Consider the following 19,500-nt stretch of genomic DNA (forward strand, 5'->3'; position numbering starts at 1 on the left):
CCTCCAGCTCATTATTATGGTAGACGGTAGTCAGTAATACGGAGGAATCATGTCGATGTTGACGAGTATACTGTCGAATATTCAGAACTCTCATATTCTAGTGTCATGACTGAAATCAAAAAGAAAGGTAAAGCTCATGTTCAACCATTGTAATTGTCACGGGTGTTGATGTGCCATCACGTGACCCACTGATGCGGGTCCTGTATTTCTTCCCCCCGTTTGTTCTGCTAATTTTTCTTCCTTCTTCACGACTCTATCCTCGTGTCCAAACAGCTGGTTTTCCAATTCCCCCTATGGGGTGGAAGATTTTCTTGCCGAACTGTTCTACAGCTTGCCATCCAACGTGATGATCGTTGGGCTTTGTTGTAAACATAACACTAAACTTGATCCAGCTTTCTTTCCTGCGCAGTTATCTGCAGAATGGAATCGCTAACAGAAACCCCCTGGGATGTATTGATCTCGGGGACTGGACTGCCTCAGTCCCTTCTGGCGCTGTGAGTTTGATCTATCTTTCCCAAACTTTTATCACCTTTCTAACGCCCCTTTCAGTGCGCTCTCTCGGTCAGGTAAAAACGTAATCCACGTCGACCGAAATGCCTTCTATGGAAGCGCGGAGGCAGCGTTCAGCCTACAAGAAGCCCAGGAGTGGGCAAACAGAGTAAACCAAGGTAAGCGAGTGTTCGCAACTGTCGTGTTCGACTCGGCATATACTGACATGTGTTCATAAGCCAGAGCCCGAGAACTTCCCGTTTGAAGATGCCTCTGTATACTCCCCTCAGGATGCTCAGTCATTGCCATCTCGGAGATATACCCTGTCTCTCTCCCCGCAACTCATTTACTGTCGGTCTAACCTGTTGCCCACCTTGATTTCTTCCAAGGTGTACCGACAGCTGGAGTTCCAGGCCGTGGGTAGCTGGTGGATCCATAGATCCCAGGCAGACAACAGTGGGGATGCGAATCTATATCGAGTGCCTGGCAGTCGAGAAGATGTTTTCGCAGATGACAAGATAACTGTCAAGTCTAAGCGGACGCTCATGAGATTCCTCCGTCACATTGGCAAGACCCAACAGGGCAATGAGACACCGCTGGGGACCGAAGAAAATGAAAACATGGCCACGCCGTTCTCGACGTATCTGGAGTCGAAGTTCCAGGTGCCTGCTGAACTTCTCGATCCATTGCTTTCGCTGTCGCTATCTCAGGCCTCTCCTCAGAAGACGTCAGCTGAATATGCCGTCCCACGCATCCAGCGACATCTCGCCTCTATTGGTGTGTTTGGTCCTGGCTTTGGAAGTCTCTTGGCGAAGTGGGGCGGTGGCTCTGAGATCTGTCAAGTAGGCTGCCGTGCTCTCGCTGTGGGAGGTGGCATCTATGTCTTGAACAGTGGCGTCGAGTCAATAGTCCAGCCTACTCAAGGCGAGGATGATGCCCGCTTGAAGGTGCAGTTGTCCAATGGCGAAACCATTAACACTAAACATGTGTTTGGTTCCTATTGGGATGTCCCAACGGATAAGCATCCCAACTGCAATAGAGTGGCCCGGTCTATCTCTATTGTTTCGTCTCCTTTGGAAGGCCTATTCCCTGTTGCTGCGGAAGGAGCTCCCACCCCTGCTGGTGCAGTTGTGGTTTTCCCTGGAAGCTCCCTAGGCCAGGCGGATGATGCACCGCCAGTTTACGTCTTGGTCCATTCCAGCGAAACTGGCGAGTGCCCACCAGGACAGTGTAAGTTTACCTTTTTCTTCTTCTATCTTGTGCAAGAGTCCCCACCTCCCCCATCACCTGCTCATATGATGACTACATTTCAAAAATTACTTATCTACATTGCCTGTACATTCATTGATGAGAAATATAATCTGATCATGAGCTTCAAACTTTTTTGTTTCAAGTTTCTGCCGTTGGTCTGTCGTTCCACAGCTAACATATTCCCAGGTGTCTTATACAGCAGCATTACCACTCCTGGTGACGCAGGACAGTCATTGATCGAGAAAGCTGTAAACAAACTCCTCGAGTCAGCTGCAGATCCCAGTGCTCAAGTCTCATGGTCACTACGTTACACGCAATTAGGACGGCCCGGCGATGATCTTGCCAGCCCTGTTGCCATGACATTAGACCATGTTTCCGACAATGTCGTCTGCTTCCCACCGCCCAGTCTCGATCTTTCTTTTGACGACACCGTAATTGGGACTGTCAAGGATGCATGGAGACTGGCTATGGGTGATGAAGTTGTCGATGACGAGTTCATGAAATTCGAAGACCGTGAAGGAGCTTACGATGAATAGTTGGGCTTGCGGTACTAGCCTATAAATAGTTAGAAATCGATCGTTCCATAGCTATGAATAAATGGTTGATTTATCAACATGTGTCCTTACCTGTAGACATCTGGTTGTCGTCTCGAAGAGCTATACTCCTGGGTATATACCAACAATACCATTAGACCTCATTAGTATACAAGACCCCATCCAACTCCCAAACACGGCCAATCTCAGTCCAGGTCTCAAAAGCCAACAGAGGCATGGCCCATCCATAATCAAACACGACCCGATGTACTCCAAACAGCAAAGTTGACTTGCTGTTCTAGCCCGTTAGCCATCCATAACAACGTTACCTACCTACCACAGCCCACCGAGCGCCGGCACCCGTCAAATCAAAGGATGGATGGTGGTCAAGATTAGAGTATTGATTAATCTCCACTAAGGATAGTACTCCAGGTCGTTAATGGACCTATAGGGCAGGCATTAATTTACCTTCTCAGGTACAGAGCGGCGCCAGTAGTTCGTCTACATCGCGAACAGATATGTGGAATAGATTAAAGAGCAGGGGTGTAATGGAGTTTGATAATTGAAGAATAAGAAGTTAGATTTTAGGACATCTTTTGAAATAAACAATATTTACAGAGTTGGGGTCCAAAGATGCAATAGCCGTTGGGAAGTCGTTATTGCAGCGCATATTAAACACATGTAACTATATCAATCATCGCTGTGATCACAGTAGTATACAAACGCCCAACGCCCACACACCTACATGCACCATACAAAACAAACCATACAACCCATTCAATCAACGCAGACTCAAACAAAACCAAACCTACGCCAAACCCACCATAGTCTACTACTTCTGCAAAGAAACCATATACACCAACCACTTAAGCACCCACACAACAAAACCCACCACTCAGATACAACAAGCAAAGCAACAAATCACAATCCCCGAAAACCATATATCTGCCGATCCCTCAGCCAAGCCAGGATGTGTAACCCGGTCGAACCGGCATCCGCGTCTCATCCGTCGGCTGAACCCCGCATCTCCGTTACCCTCCTTGGATCTGAAACGGCGCGGACAGAATCTGATCCTTGTCGGCATACATGCGTCTTGTCTAGTGGGTATACGGAGGGAATGGTAATGGTGGGTATTTCTTAGGTTGGGTATGCATGGATTCGTGCGCTTTGTAGTGTGATAGGTTGTAGGTTGGTTAGTGAGGAGTTGATTATACCTTGTATGGGACTATAGTAACCATCGGCTGAATATTATCAAGCCAACAGTATTCAAGCATGCATGACGAACTCAGATTGGAAAGTCAAGTATCACAGGATCTACAATCTTTTCACCATAACCGCTAGGTCTCTTTGCACTCCTGGGTACTATCCATCTCTGTAAGATATCCAAGCGGCGATTGTAACCCCGTCCGCCATGCCATTAGCATTCCTGCCAAGCGGAATAAAAGAGAAGATCCTCTACCGTACCCGATGCGGCGAAGGGCTGGGACTCCGAAAACGGCAGGACATCAATTAACTGAGGAGGAAACAGGCTAGTAGCTCCGCAGACCGGGTTTGATTTCCGACTGACCTGGGGGTTCTGATTTGCCGAGGTTGCGGTTTGATAATGGCTTTGTTAGTGATGGGAAATGTCTGAGATGCGTGTGGTAAGGCGTGGCATGCTAGTGGAGTTGTGGTGGGTGAAGAATGCTGGTGGCTGATAAGAAGATGAACTACTTGAGTGAATCTAAGTGATGGACTTCTTCAGGGCTCTTTTTCTAGGTTAATATGGATACTCTGTGTCATGCAGTAGACGGGGTGGTTATCAGGTGGCAAATAGGAACAAGTTTCGAGCCCGGAAAAAGAACTGTATAATTTCAAACCCCAGCAAAAACACCATCTATTGAAAATTACACTCTCCCCTGTAGGATAAAACAAAAACAGGCTAGCCAGGATCACAGTAATCATGTTCATTCCCTTGGTGTATCTCATAGATGACGGAAACCGTCGATCATTAATCTACTCGTGACACTTGCCTTCGGTACATTCCATTCCGCCCAGTCTGAACGAGGGCCGAGTGTCTGGTCTGAGCTCAAGCCCCCAGGACGGCGTATAAGGATCGAACTGATGGTTATTAATTATCGAACGTCATCTATGTGAAGGGGGTCCACTGTATTTATACGCCATTCCATGGATACATCGCAGCTGGTGGTTCGGTGACCCGGGTTCTAGAACATACACTTCGAGAGCCTTTAACATGAATGGACTTCTAGGTCTCGGTGTCTTTTATTGCCCCGACAGGCGATGTTTAGGAGAAACATTGCTTATATCATTAGGAACGGACCCGCTATCTTAATCTGCGGGAGTCGATTTCACGACGGACAGCTGGGATATCGCGGTGTAGTTATACGCGTCACTTGGGGACGAATCATCCCTATATTTCTAGTCTGCCATCTCTGGGCTCTGGATTAATGACAAAGTGGCAAGGTGCCATGTCAGTTAGTAGGTCTGCTGTTGCTGGTGATTCGTCTGCATGCTGCCCCCCACGAAGGAAGGATCCTTAATATATCACCAGCATAAAGGAGGCCGTCGAACTCTAAGGCCTGAAGAAATGGTACATATACGGTATATACTTGGCCTCTATTGTAATTTGCCGAGAAACGGCCATAAGTATGATATTATCAATGGAAAAGAGTACAGCACGTTGTCATCCGAGGCAAGCAACATGTGACATGTCCTACACAAGTCGAGACCAACCCTCTTGCAAAGAATGTGAAAAGCCAGGGTGAACATGCATAATGTCGGAGCCAAATCATTGAATACCACCGAGGATTGACTACAAGATCTTGGGTTAACAGTGCGCCATACCGAAGTGAAGGAAGATCCTGCACGGATCCTTCAGGCGACATGGAGACATTGGTAGGAAAATGAAAATTCCTTGCAACTGTTGACATGGGGAACAAAAGCCACCAATTGTTTTGATCGAACTTGGAATTTCTAAGATGCTAGAGAAAGAAGAAACAGGGAAGAAGAATGGAGGGGACTGCCGTTCTAAACTTGGAAAACTTGAATAGGTGTGGCTCTTGTGTGGATCCTGGATATAAATACACATGTCTTTCTTTGCTCTGCGCATGGAACCAGGGGAGAGGGGAGATATGTAATTACTACGGAATATATTCTGATGGTAGAGCAAGTCTTTCAAACAAACATATAATATAGTCAAGGTCTTCCATAAAGATAGTCATATCAGCATAATGGCACCTGCCAAGGCCAGCGTTCAGCCTTAACTGTCTGAACGGATTAATTAACGAAAGAGCTCTTCCCACTGGTTCATAGTGTTCGGTGCTGTCGATCGTCATCCTGCGAGGGGAAAAAAGGTCGATTCGACGTTTCGAACACTGGCGTAATATTGCGAGTCGTAATGATATTACCTCCATTGTATTATTATTATGAGCAATGGCACACCATCATCGCGTATACCCCCCCCCCCCCGCCTTCTCTCTCCTCCCTCTTCGGTCTTCAAGCCGGGAAAATCAGCCACAACAATCCCTGAAAGACGGCTTGAAGATACACCGGGAAGTGACGGACTACTTCCATAATTCAGTCGGCCGGTCAGCATTTGCTGCCCGCATATAAGTACACGAGTACACGCGTTCCCGCTCACACAGCTCGCATACCTGCAATGTTGATTGGACCGTAGTATCCAGCTGGCGATGGTTCGGCGTTGTTGATCCCGGTCGATTACGATGTTCTTAGGTCAGCTCATCAGCCCATACGGATCGGTCTACGGAGTATACGAATGGAAGATACAGTCCAGCTGGTACTGAGTCTCAGTCGATATTACTATTATTGGTATGTTGTTGTTACTTTTAAAAGACGGAGGCTCTTCTCGGCAAGGGCAATGTATAGTTAGTCCGCGAGTCAGATGGCGCAGCGCAGCCACAAGTCGCCACCCCGTCTATATTCGGCACCAGAATAAAAGCCAAGCTTTTTTGCTGCTGCTTTGGGATGTCGATGCAGAGCACTGTATACAATCTGCGTTGGATGCATTCTGTATAACCTCCACGGTCGGGGTGAAGATGGATATCAACCGGGACTCTAGTCTATACATTTGCTATGTTCCACTTATGTAGGGGTTCTATAGATACTTGGTCGCACGGGGGGGCATGTCTAGCTCTCAGGTTGTCATTACCTGAGACATGTCGTCACTTATTATGACCATTGTTGTCTCGATTGCGAATTTTGTATTTCCATTGGCTGGCTTTACACCCCAAGAGTCAGGACCAGACAGCCAACGGACTCCGAGGGCGTCCCGGGGAGAATTGAAGCCGATCGGTGTTTATTACGAGAAAGCGAAACAAGATCGAAGGGTAAGAATAGGAGAAAAAAAGATTACGACTGGTGGTGGGAGGACACGCGGCCGGTGGGGCTGGCCGCCGGGTTGGCTCTAACGACTTTCCCCCCCTGGGCCTGAGGGCCCTGGGCGCGGCGGGAATACCTCCGCTGAGGGTGTAATTTTTGAAAGTCGAGATAGAGACACTGTGTCATTTTCTTTTCTTGGGGTTATCTATTCGACACTAGCCTTTATATCTTGGGAAACCCACTAATTGTGTAGCTACAACTACTCCGTACATTGTCCCAACTAACTTGAAGCGACATCTGACCATATCCCTTCAAATAATCACAGATAAACAAAGGCTGCAAACATCCAGGGTTAGCGTTGGAACATTCCAAGAAGGCCTGCGGTGGACGACAGCGGATAGAAAGAACCAGTTGATAACTGACTAGCATGCCCGGGAGCGGCCATCACCCGAGTTACCAAACAAATACTCAAAACTAGTTTTACAAACTGGGAGATGGTAATTTATCCCAGGACCCTCCCAAATCTACCAATATGGGACCCGATTCTTTGTAACACTCAAACCTGCTACTCGATAGGTTTGACATTGATAGACTCGACTGGTCATGCAAGGATTTTTTTCTTTTTTCCATATGTGTTTGAGTGACTCTGGATGCCGCACGCGTTGGATTCAAGAGTTGATCTTGTTTTCCAGCAGTCTTCTTAGAGACTTCTTGTTGTGCAGACCGGTGTAGAGACGATACATGGAGGGAGGCATGCTGCATTTTGATGGAGTCAGATCTATCCAGAGACTCCATATAGATTGTACCTTATAGACAATTGACCAATGGATCTAGAGTGATTGGAGATAATCACGAATATGTCCTGTATAGTCGAGTGATCTTGATCTTGGATGCTAATAAGTTGATAAACCCCTAGAATCAACTGTAGAATTCACAGTAAATAAACCAGGGTCTGTAATGCAAGTTGAAAATTACACACTACCACCGCAGATGGGGGAGATCCAGGGTACTCTTCCTCCCTCCTGTCAATGATCTGCACCCAAAACGTACTACGACAACTCAAAAGGAAAAGGTATGTTCTCTTACCGTAAGTATTACGAACTGCCTAGAAGGTGTTGAGGTGGCCAAAAGCGTAACCAGTGAACAGAGGGATAATAACCATGGTAAAAAGATAGATAGATAGATGGATAGATAGAGAAATAATAAATAAATCATGAAGTGAGAAGTGAGGGTAAAATAAAAGAAAAAAGAGAAAGAAAAAAAAGGGAAAGAAAAGAAAAGAAAAGAGAGAGGGCAGTCGTAGAATCATTATGAGAGTAATGTAATAATCAATGATATGCATTTCCATCATAAAGTTGTCACTTCCCACTCATCTTTTCTGCCTGTTCTTCTTCTTCCTCTTTCTCAGTCCTCTCTCTCTCTCTCTCTCTTAACTTCTTCTCTTCTCTTCCTCATCTACTTCTTCTCTGGATACATCAACAGGATCACTTGTCTTGATTGAAGGAATCCCCACCATCAACCGCACCCAGCTAAGAATTAAGATTTGCAGATTAATTTCACCCAGTGAGAGAGGAGCTCTGGCCCCAGAATTCAACCCGTGGTCCCTTATTCGGCATTATTCCCACTTGGATCGTACCTGCTGCGTTACTGGGTACGGAATCCCTATTAGAGACTAATTCCCTCCTGCCCCGTACCTGCTCGCTTTCCGTCTCATCTCTCTTCGCTCCCCTTCATCCTCCTTTCTTCTTTCTCTCCCCCCCCCCCTCTCTCTTCATCGACGTCGACTTCCGCTTCATTCCCCTTCCTTCCCCTTCTACTTGATTTCCTTCTTTAGCCCTGGACACATAGTCCAGCTGTGCTGTTCTTCCTCTTTCCGCCCCCTCCCCCCTTCTTATCCGTCTTTCTCCCGGCGTTTCAATTTTCTTGCGTGCTTGTCCTCCGCCGTCCCTGCGCCTTGATCCCCAAATCCATCCAACCCCCCTTTTTGCGACCGTCTCACCGGCTTCGACGCTACCAGCCTCTTGTTGACAGTCATCCCTGGCAGTAAAATTCTGCCTGTCCTGCAGGGGTCTCTTCATTGGCCAATTCCACTCTTTTTAAACCGATCACGCCGCTACACCTCGATCTGTATCGTGCAGTGACGCGAACGCGCTAAGGGGATCGGGTGAACGACCACCGTATTCTGTACAACATATAATCATCGTCACCCTTTCGCGGTTTCAGAGACTTTCGTGTTGAAGGGCCCTCGATTTCATACAACGAAAATGCCGATCCTCCGACCGAAAACCATCCTCCCGCTGGTGGCCCTCTTCTCCATTGGGTTTTTCTTCTATTGCGTCGAGCGGTTTGACCGCAACGCCTTCCTCCAGTACAAGCAACCTCCCCCTGCCGAAGGGATACGATCGAACCAGCCTCAAATCCAGCTGCAGCCGTCGGCGCCTGCATCCTCCAAGGCTTGCGATGTCCACCCGTCCGAATTCGCCTTGCCTCCGTTGCCTTTCTCTGAGTGGCTCCCTCGCAAGAACTACACCCGCACCTACATTCGCCCTCGCCATGTGAACCCCAAGACTGAGTTTAACACGCTGGAAGATATCGAGGCCCCGGTCCTCCCGCCCATGACCGTGATGGAGCGCGGCATGGTCGTTTCGCGTGAGAACGCCGGATCGGATCTGCCCTGCCCGCCCGTCGTCGATGTCGACGTGGCCGCCGATCATGATGTGGAAGAGACCGACAAACTCCTGTTTGGCTTGGCCACGACGGCTGACCGCCTGGACCGCCTCCTCCCGTCGCTCCTCTACTCGTACGGGAACACCAAGGCGACCATTCTCGTCCTTCTGCCCGAATCCGATGACGATATCCCCAAGCAGCAGACCTACTTCCGCAATCGTGGTCTGGATATCATTCTGATTCAGTCTCCCCTCGACTTCACCGCTCGTTATTTCGGACTGGTGGAGGCATTTGCCAACCACATCCGCACCCAGCGTCCCCAGACGACCTGGGTGGGCTTCATTGATGACGACACCTTCTTCCTCTCTCTGCCCACGATCGCGGAGGAGCTGAAGCTCTTCGATGCGACCAAGAAGCATTACATCGGAGCCCTCTCGGAGGCCAGCTGGCAGGTTGACACGTTCGGCCACATCGCTTTCGGCGGTGCCGGTGTCTTCGTCTCGAAACCTCTGCTGGACGTTCTGGAGCAGTATTACGACGAATGCCAGTCGTGGGGCGACCAGCCTGGTGACCAGAAGCTCGGCCAGTGTATCCAGCGGTACGGTGAAACTCAGCTGACCCTCTGGCCCTCGCTGTACCAGATGGATATGAAGGGTGACGTCGACGGAATCTACGAGTCCGGCAAGAAGATCGAGTCGGTTCACCACTGGAACAGCTGGTACAGCAAGGATGTCGTGAAGATGACCACTGTCGCGGCTGCTGCCGGTCGCCGGTCCGTTCTCCGTCGCTGGGTTTTCGACCAGGAGGAACACGTGAACAGTGCCGGCCAGACGGTCCGCTCGTTCTGGATCATGACCAACGGACAATCACTGATCAAATACACCTATGACGAGGGCATTCCCGACGATATCATCAACTTCGACGACGTCGAGAAGACGTGGGAAGAGGATCCCCGGGGATACGAGAACCGCCTGGGAGGTATGCGTCCCGTGGACCAAGAAGGGGTCACCAAAGACCGGTGGCACCTGCGGGAGGCCTACGTCGTGGGCGATAACGTGCACCAGTGGTATGTGCGGGAAGAAGATGAGGGCCACAGTGTCATTGAGGTCGTGTGGCTTGGCCCTCAAGGTGGTGGCGGGGCCGGTGTGAAGGACTATGTTAGGAATTGAAAGCCCACCTCTCCGGATCAAATGAGAAACCGCTTGACCGATACTGAGGCTGGTCCTTGGATCTGAAGAAATTCCATTCTTGCACATTATTTTGATCGCACCTTGCTGGTTCCCTTCACTTATTTGTTTACCCTCCCACCTCTAATTGACCGCCCAAACCACGCCAAGAGAATGGTCAATTTGATGAGGAACCAACACGCCACACCACGAGCGCCTGTCCCCATTGCTACGCTCTTGTTTGACCAACGACACCTTTCAGACACTTCTTTTTTTTTTCTTTTCGTTTACATTTTCTTGAATGCTCCTACGGCGTTGTAATGGCGGAGTCAACAATGGTGCGTCAAAGATCGGAACTGGTGGTTTCCAGCGAAGAGCAGATCTCGTTTGAATCCCACGAATGAGCCCTGGGTATACCATCTCATATTATAGCCTATAGCTCCTCCGGGGCTTGGGCGAGTCGACAACAGTTTTTATTTTCTCACACTTTTTTTCTCTTTTTCTTTTGAATTTTTTGGGAGGGCTCCATCACGAAGCTTCTTACGCATCTTGTAAAAATAGAGTTCGCGTGGTCCAATTATGTGGTCCATTGTTCTGGAGATTAGCGCTTATTTTATGGAAGAAGAATATTACGAGTTAAGTCCTAGATTAGGGTCCTATGTGGCTATCTGATACACTCCATGGTTGACATGTAGTTTAGTGTTCTCGTTATCTCGACTTACATCGCCTTATCAAGTGGGCAATCCTCTGCAGCGATGGCACGATCAACCTGAGGAATGGTATAATCATCAACTAATCATGCTTAAATTATATCTCTTATGCTCGCGTTAAGCATAATAGATAAACGGACACAGCAGTGGGGCCCAGATAGAAATACTACCTAACTAAATACTTATCTACATATCCATGGACGGAACACGGAAGTGATGATCTCATCCCGGCTGTCTCCAAGTCAACCCCGATTGATTGGGTTCCTGGCTATTGTATTAGATTGATATGAAATAGGTTTCTTTGGAGTGGGTCATTGGGGAGATGTTAAGTGTGTGTGATTGTTGGTGGGTGTGGATGGGGTTTGTATGTGTAGTAGACTACTAGGTAGGCAAGGTGGGTATGTATGTAGGTTATTGTCGTGGCTGCGTTGTGGTGGGTTGGTTTGGTTGTTGATGAGGTGGATGTATATGTATATGTGTATGTATATGTGGTGGTATAGAAACTGTCGATGGTTTTGGGTTCCTTGCGGGTATATATATACATATACATATGCATGTGTTGGGAGGAATGGTAAAGTGGTCAACATGTTGACTGATGATATTGATATTGATATTGATATTGACATATCTTATGACTGCAGAAAAGTCGCGAATAGCTGCAATATTGCGAAAATACTATCTATTCGAGGAGACTCTACAAGTCAGCTGGTGTTGGCTGATTGTATGCCTCACCCTCCTACATCTTGCTTCAGAACACAGATAGAGAGACAGATAGATAGACGTATATATTTAAAGATCAATCCTCCCGACCAATCTATGAAAATCCTACCATCAGGTCAGCATGATAATGTGCCTACCTATCTCAAAGCAAAGGGAATAAGACGCCTATCACTGATTTACGCCCACACCCAGAACCCTACTCTAGCGACACACTGCATATACATAACCCCAGGGCGCCCCCCCCCCCCCCCTCTACCAATGCAGTCAGACCCGCTGTACGATCGGAGCCCCTACTCTCCCCTCCCCTCCCTCGCCCCGGTCTCCGGGTCAATCAACTCGTGCAGGTTTCGTTGTGTTTGTCAGCGGGTTGGACGGCGAGGATACCGTCCGGTGGAGGGGGGTGTCGGATAGAACATATGTAAGGAAGGGCATGGATTGCTGTATGGCTGGTACTGGATTAGAGCTGGTTGGGTAAGTGAAGATGAGATGAGATGGTTCAGAGAGTTCATTGACATCCTGTGGGAATGTTATATCAGATCTTGGTTGTTGGGTCTAGATGTCTCTGGGTCAGGGCTGGTTCGAGTGATAGTGTTTGTGACATATATATTTATCTTTGGTTTGTGGTATCCCTCCTTCGAAGGATTGACTCTTTGTCTTATGGATGGGAAAGTGAAGTAAAACTGATTGATAGGGAGGGTGTTTAATTCTATAAGGAAGTTGCTTTATATATATTTACATATACACGAGGATCAATGCAGGGACAAGAAGCTTGATGAAATGTAGACACTCTGAATCAGCGCATTGACATCAGAGTCTTGGTGGGATAAATACAATAACCACCTGCATTCAAAACCATAATCCTCTGTTCTGCTGCAGTCACTGTCCTATCATCAAGTTGACAATGAAGCCTACCTATTCAATACTCGAGCCTGAGCATCACCAGTGACAGCTACTCTAAAAAATCCAGCAGATGTACCTACCCCGCTCGATTGACAGGGCTTCTTTCTTCCTTCGGCGTTGACCGGGGGTTGTGAAGGAAAACCGCCATGCTCGTACAGGGATGCGAGGCAGGCCTTTCGGCACCGGACCTGGAGGTGGCGCGCGGGGCATAAGGGTGGAGAGCGGACTTTTGCCAGACAAAGGAGCGTATCAATAGATGGCTAGACGGTCGTCCGTACATAATTAAGTCTGGCCAGCTTCGACCGGGGTATTCTCGGGTTGGGTGATGCGAGATCCTAGCTAATGAATGGATAGTTGTGCTGTTTTGTTGACGCTGTGGTGATATATATAGAGTTCAACACTATTAGTCCAAGAGGAGGGAGATACATTGTTCTGGTCCGTGTCTATTTGACTAGATTGTACGGAGTACTTTGGCAAATCTAGCCATAAGAAATCTTTCTTGGTAGTTCGAGTTCGAGTGGCGCAATCAAAACCAAGGCCTGGCCATGCACGACGATAGGGCTTGCGGCTGCGGTGCTGGGCGGATTGGATCTAGACATGGACCGCGGGAGACTAGAACGCACCGTTGGTTTCATCGCGAGACACGAGCGTGTACAGTACTATTGCGGTCGAGTGATTGTCTTTTGTATTGGTGGGCTTGTTCGGCAAGTGTATGGTTTTCTGGGGTTTGGAGAAGAGACCGAGCTACTCCGTATATAGGTTGTATAAGATAGGGTTGATGGAATATGTGGGACTGGATATGGAGATGTTTTTCTAACTTCAATTTATGTATTAAGTACTTGCATTGACTGTTTTCAGCTATAGAGACTATGATATTGGGTTGGAAATAAATATCTAATAAATGTCTACTCTTTCAACCCCAGCCGACAGCCCACACCATGACCAGAGTCCAGTCCACCAGGATTCATTCCTGAGGCGTCGGCTAGACAGATAGGGAGGAGGAGTACGGCAGACGGGGAGGAGAAAGAGACAAGCCTGCCCGGGTTAATTTACAGCTAGAGCGGCCACTAGTTATTGAGCAATCCTCAATAGTGCTGTCGAAAGGGGGGGATAGCGTGACTTTCCGCAGTAGTCCAGTAGGACGAGAACCCTGAGGTATCCATCCCACACTCCGCAAAAAGGGTAATAGCTGGAACAAAGAACGGAATTGTAATTTATTGATTACTTCCATTTTCCCTCCTTCTTTTACTTTTACCCAACCACTAACTGATCTGGTTCCATGATTCTATCAATGTATGACGAACTATGTCTGGACAGTGGCAAACAGTAGACAGTGGCTTATCTAAGACAGATCGATGTAACTGGTGGTACCAGGGTCTATTAAAACACTTGGCTGTTTGCAGTTATTCAGTCCATTGGGGGCCGTATTATATACAGGTATGGTACGACGAGTGGGGAATGTGAGTTGGCTTGAATCGAATCCTCAATGCCGGCTGCAGCCTGATCCAATGGTGTTGAGTGCCAAGAGGGGACTATTCCCCACCGGGTGAGCCTGGACGGTCCCAGGTAACTGTATGGTAAGTTTGACTGTTTCTTTTGATTTGGGGGGGAGAGCAACTAAAGTAAATGAAATCAATATAAGAAGAAATGTAAGTGAATATATGATAAATGATAGTCTAAATAGTATATCTGAATAAAGTATAGCCTCTAAGCTGATACCAGGTGTTGTAAAGAATGTGTGTAATACCCCGGTGGTACAGACGAGACGGTATGACAGAATAACACACGTGACTGACCGCCTGCCTGTCCCAACCCGCACTTTGCCTTCTTCGACTTTCTTCCTCCCCGTTTCTCTTTCCCTCTCGTCCTGAACCCAAACCCTGCGAAGCAAACGCGTTACTCGATTTGGTCATTCTCCCTTCCCCTCAAAAGCATCATTCCTCTTTGGGCATTTGTTGTTCACTCTCACCCAGTCTCTCCCCCAAATCCCTTGTGCTTGGTGACTTGGGTTTTGTCATCCTTTTGTGTCTGTTCTTTGCTGTCGCCGAGTCCTCATCTCTCCCCCCTCCCTGTCCTGCCCCCGTTTCATCATGGCCGATATCACTGCCGCCCTTGATGAGGAGAAGCCCTCTCCCACCCAGGAGGACTTGCAGCAGGCCACCGGCAACGGCGCTCCTGACAACCGCGCCCCCAAACGGAATCGCATGAGCGCCGATGACGATGACGACGATGACGACAAGCCCGGTCGCGAGCGCAGAAAGATCGAGATCAAGTTCATCCAGGATAAGTCGCGTCGCCACATCACCTTCTCCAAGCGGAAGGCGGGTATCATGAAGAAGGTGCGTTACCTTTTTGCGCGTTTTCGCCCTTCCCATCCGAGTGTTTGCCCCAAGGATTATGGTCTGGACCGATCTTTGGGGTTTCCGACCGTTTGGGTTGACTGGAACCCTTCCCCCTACCCCCCCCCGTCTGGGATCCCCACGCTCGATGCGATACTGACGATTCAATGCGATCGCGTATTAGGCCTACGAGCTGTCTGTGCTCACTGGTACCCAAGTCCTCTTGCTGGTCGTGTCTGAGACTGGCCTCGTATATACCTTCACCACGCCCAAGTTGCAACCATTGGTGACCAAGGCTGAGGGCAAGAACTTGATTCAGGTGAGTGACGGGCCCTCCCCGCGGGCGCGCGCGTCGCCTTCCGAACGTATTGACTGACCCCATTGCCCACAGGCTTGCCTCAATGCCCCCGATCCCACCACCAACGAGAATGGGGTTGATGCTCCCGACGTCCCCGCCGAAGCCCCCGAGGATGTGAGCCATAACAATGTCAATGCTCAGCAGCCCAATATGCCCCGGCCTCCCGGCATGCACCCGGGCTATATGACCAACGAGCAGCAGCAGCAGATGGCCTACTACCAGAACCTGCAACAGCAACAGCAGGCCGGCGGGCAGTACCCCGGCATGCCCGTAGGCAACCGGATGCCCCCTCAGCACCAACCCACTGCGTAGGCAGGAGTGACCTTGTGACTGCACATACATACCTCTTTTCTTGAAGCGGAAGGGTCCAGACGGTTGGTTTCGCATCCTTGTCAACCTCAACATGTGCAACTCCACTTCTCCCGGCCTTCGATTGATACCCTTTGAATATATTGCCAATCCCTTGCATTTGTAAATGCAGCCATTGTCTTGCGTCGACAGAACGTCTCAACCGAAGGCACCAGACCGGGTTGCTTTGTCACCTGCCCATTCGGCAGGATTCAAGAGTCGCTAATATTGGCGTTAGCACATGTCTGTTTTCATTTTGTCCCATTTGGTTGGAGACTTGAAGGAGAAAAAAAGAGAAAAGAAAAAAGAAAGACAAAAAAAGGTGAGGAAAGAAAAGAAAAGAAAAGAAACAAAAAAAGAAAGAGAAGGCGGTAACCTGTGAATCATCAAGGATGCGGACTGTCTGATCTGGACCCTGACGCTATTAATCATTTTTTGTTACCATCTCCTAATCATCACCTAGACGACGGTGGAAGTGGCGGTGTTTCTGGTGCTTTTTATCTCTATTTGTCCCATCTCATGTTTTATTTTTGTTGGCGAAGTGGCTACCCTGCCTTGCAATTCCATAATTTGCTTATTCCTTGACATTTTCATACTCGATGTTTCCTTTTACTGTGTTTGATTTATTCCAGTCTACCTTGTCTGTCTTTACTCCTCGTTTCCCGTATCCGTCGACGGTCGACTGTCTCCCGCTGGCCCACTGGTCGGGCCTAGCAGCGCAGGAAGCAGTAGGGAAATGGTATACGGGAAGCTGGAGCGGGGACGCAGGGTGATCTGATTGAGTACTTGATATGATATTGGATGGATTCCTTTTATCTTCACCTTTACTTCTACTTTTACCTTTACCGTTGCCGTTTACCAGGTAGGAAGTATGCTATTTGCTATGTATGTATGGTATGGAGAAAATTGGAGCTCTGTCTTTGATTATTCGGTTTCTTCCATCCGCATGTAGTTAGTTAAATGTTTAATAGCCTTTACCTTATAGCTAAATATATCTTGTTTCGTGCCGTTCTAAATACGCTCGGAGTAAGATAGTTAGTTTATGAAGGAAGTCTACCATTGAGCTTTAGAGGGTACATATATCCAATGTTGGGTAGGATGTGTGCTATGAATAATAGGTAGGTAGGTGGTGGGTAAATGGCGTGACGTCATGCTGGACTTTATCTCATCCCATCTCATCCCATTTTATCTTAAGTTGTGAGATGTTATGAGCTGGGTAGGGTTCCTAAGCACCAAGTTCTAAAGAGTGTTTGGAGCAGATACAGCTAGAGAGATATTGCACTCAGCAAAAAGCCACCTCTATTCAATTCAAATGTATATATTGATTTCGACTGGAGGGATAATAAAAAAAGAGAAAAGCTAGTGTGGGTTGGATTGCAGCGCGTCCGTTTCAGGATCGTGTGGTTGCCCACTGCGACTGCGTGCGCCTGGGCCGCCTGTCAGTCGGGATAGATACCGCAGACTGGATCTCCAGGCCCCGCGCACGATACTCCTCGGGCCGGCGAGGGGTGCGGATGCAGAGCTTTGTGGTTGGTTTGGACGACTGCCGGGGGAGTGGAGGTCGTCGTTGTCGTTGTCGTTGTCGTTGTCGTCGTCGTCGTCGCGGCTGGTGTCTTGCGTGCTGCCGTATCCCGGCACTGTCCAGTTTCCTGGGAAGGATTGCCGCTTTTGACTCTGGTGGGGTCCGGACCCCGGGGAGGAGGTGCGGCGCGCGGGTTTGGTGGATCCGTATGCGAAGGAAGACATGCGCGGTGGGTTCCATGTGAGCTGGTTGAGGGAGAAATGGCGGGGTCGGCGGGAGGAGGTGTCTCGTGCGGTTTGCGCGCCGCTGGGCTTGGTTCCCTGGCGGAGGTGGGATGATCCTGTGAAGGCGCGGGTTTGGGCACGGGGCCGTGGGTTGGTGTGGCTGTAGTCGCAGTCGGAGTCGTCGAGCTCGGCCCAGATTGAGGCCGGGTCGACGTCTGCGGAGTCGCGGTGGGTTAATGGGGAGAAATGGAGGGGGAGGCTGGGGGTCCGCTGGTGGAGGGGCCCGCGTGGGGGTGGACGGTGTGCGGCACGTAGGAGCGGCTCGCGCTCGCCGGCGTGGCTTTGTTCGTCGCCGAATTCTAAATCAAGCGGTGGCTCTGTGTGTTCTTCGAGGATGGCCATGCCTGGGCCTAATCCGGTTTGGGAGGCCCCGGCGACGGTGACAGCGGTGTGGCTCTCGATATCTTCTAATCGCCAGGAAAGGCAGAGCACTCCGCCGAGTAAAAAGACCGTGCCAAGGGCGATGAGTCCCGCGTGGAATCTCGTCAGCAGGGACATTTGACGGAAATAGATCAGTCCGTCCAAAATGGCGATAATGTTATATATGCAAAAGACAAACGGATAGAGAACGCTGGTGCTACAGAGCTTCAGGCCGCGGTGGAGGTAGAATAACTGTGATAGCGCTAAAGTGATCATCGCGATCAGAATGGCCCATGACTGCCACCGGTTGAACTGGTTGACGCGGTCCACGATTGTCCGGACAAGCAACTCCACCGCTGACTTCGCCAGGAGTAGCGAGTGGGCCGAGAGGATCCCGCTGATTGACCCATAGCTGAGCCCGCGGATAAGTCGCACGCGGGGCTGGGACAATTGCAGGTACGGTACATATGAACTGCGGAGGCTCGGATGCTTGGACCGGAAGTACGGGGACGTGAGGTATTTCAGAAGTTTGGACCCGGCGAAGATGACCAGCACAATCACCATAGTCCCCACCATCCATAGGATAAACGGCCGGCGTTGGAGCAGATCTAGCAGTTGATCGAGGGAATGCGCCGGCTCTCCAATGGCCCCAAAAGCCGCGATCAAGACCGCGCCAATGCACACGAGGACGGTGCCGATCAGCGAGTACCTCGTGAACGACTCGCCCAGGATCAGAGTGGCGAAGATGGTATTAAAGACGAGTCCCGACTGTAATGCATTGATTCAGGTCAACTCCAGGTATTCGTCACCGCGGAAGAGGGGCACTGACAGCTTGGAGGGTGGAAAGCACGGGGAGTGGAAGGGTCGTGATCTGGATGGTACTGCCTACGATGTTCGAACTAACGAACATCCCCATGCCCACCTGGAACGGTCAGCTTGCGCGACACCATCTGGGACTCGAGGCGTTGTGTTCCACCGTACCTGCCATCTTCGACGCTTGTAAGGCGGTCTGCGAATGTCGTAAGGGTTTTTTTCGTCTTCGAGGATATGCGACTTGCGCTGGAGAGTCAACCCGATGGCCTGGAGACTGGTCGAGATCAACCCGACAAGCACCCCAACCTGTAGACATTGCCGTTAGCCCAATCACCAGTAGATATTTCGAGGGAATTCGGCGGGAGAGAACCTACCGCGACACTCCCCTCGGGCGACAAACCACCGAGATTCCCCATGACAGGTATTCTCGAGCAATGGCTAGTGGGAGGAGTAGCGAATCGTGGTACATTAACACAGACGAGGTCGGATGGACAGTACGGAGTCCATGATTGACACGGAGAAGAGAGAATTGGTAGACGTGAGGGAAGAGGGGAAGAGAAGCCGAGAGACTCCACCCAGGAAGTCAAATTAACCCAAGGACGTGGAGGCCACAATGGAGACGGCGAAGTTGAAGTAGAATAGAGACGAAAGAAACCAGGTACAGTGGACGCAGTCAAGTAGCAAGTAAGGTGTTTGGGAACA

General features: G+C 49.4%; 4 protein-coding genes across 4 annotated transcripts; 3 read left to right on the top strand and 1 right to left on the bottom strand.

Moving 5' to 3' along the window:
- Positions 1-258: 258 nt before the first annotated feature.
- Positions 259-2,355, top strand: P168DRAFT_38624 (putative Rab geranylgeranyl transferase escort protein). The gene is made up of 3 exons (XM_024841914.1): positions 259-494; positions 550-668; positions 733-2,355. Exons 1-3 carry the CDS (start codon positions 421-423, stop codon positions 2,274-2,276), a joined length of 1,737 nt encoding a protein of 578 aa, XP_024690549.1. The 5' UTR covers positions 259-420; the 3' UTR covers positions 2,277-2,355.
- A 6,520-nt stretch (positions 2,356-8,875) lies between these two features.
- On the top strand, positions 8,876-10,447 carry gfsA (glycosyltransferase family 31 protein; the record flags this gene model as incomplete). The annotated part of the gene is made up of 1 exon (XM_024833730.1): positions 8,876-10,447. The coding sequence occupies one exon, from the start codon at positions 8,876-8,878 to the stop codon at positions 10,445-10,447; it is 1,572 nt and encodes a 523-aa protein (XP_024690550.1).
- Positions 10,448-14,864: 4,417 nt separating this feature from the next.
- Positions 14,865-15,783, top strand: P168DRAFT_298651 (SRF-TF-domain-containing protein; the record flags this gene model as incomplete). Its single annotated transcript, XM_024838284.1, has 3 exons — positions 14,865-15,113; positions 15,298-15,432; positions 15,505-15,783. 3 exons carry the CDS (start codon positions 14,865-14,867, stop codon positions 15,781-15,783), a joined length of 663 nt encoding a protein of 220 aa, XP_024690551.1.
- Positions 15,784-17,037: 1,254 nt separating this feature from the next.
- P168DRAFT_256933 (DUF803 domain protein) lies at positions 17,038-19,476 on the bottom strand. Its single transcript, XM_024834536.1, has 4 exons — positions 19,173-19,476; positions 18,967-19,104; positions 18,815-18,907; positions 17,038-18,753 (listed from the first exon to the last, which is right to left on the bottom strand). The coding sequence occupies exons 1-4, from the start codon at positions 19,212-19,214 to the stop codon at positions 17,179-17,181; spliced, it is 1,848 nt and encodes a 615-aa protein (XP_024690552.1). The 5' UTR covers positions 19,215-19,476; the 3' UTR covers positions 17,038-17,178.
- Positions 19,477-19,500: the final 24 nt, after the last annotated feature.

Source organism: Aspergillus campestris, assembly GCF_002847485.1.
Source record: "Aspergillus campestris IBT 28561 chromosome Unknown P168scaffold_10, whole genome shotgun sequence".
NCBI classification, from domain to species: domain Eukaryota; kingdom Fungi; phylum Ascomycota; class Eurotiomycetes; order Eurotiales; family Aspergillaceae; genus Aspergillus; species Aspergillus campestris.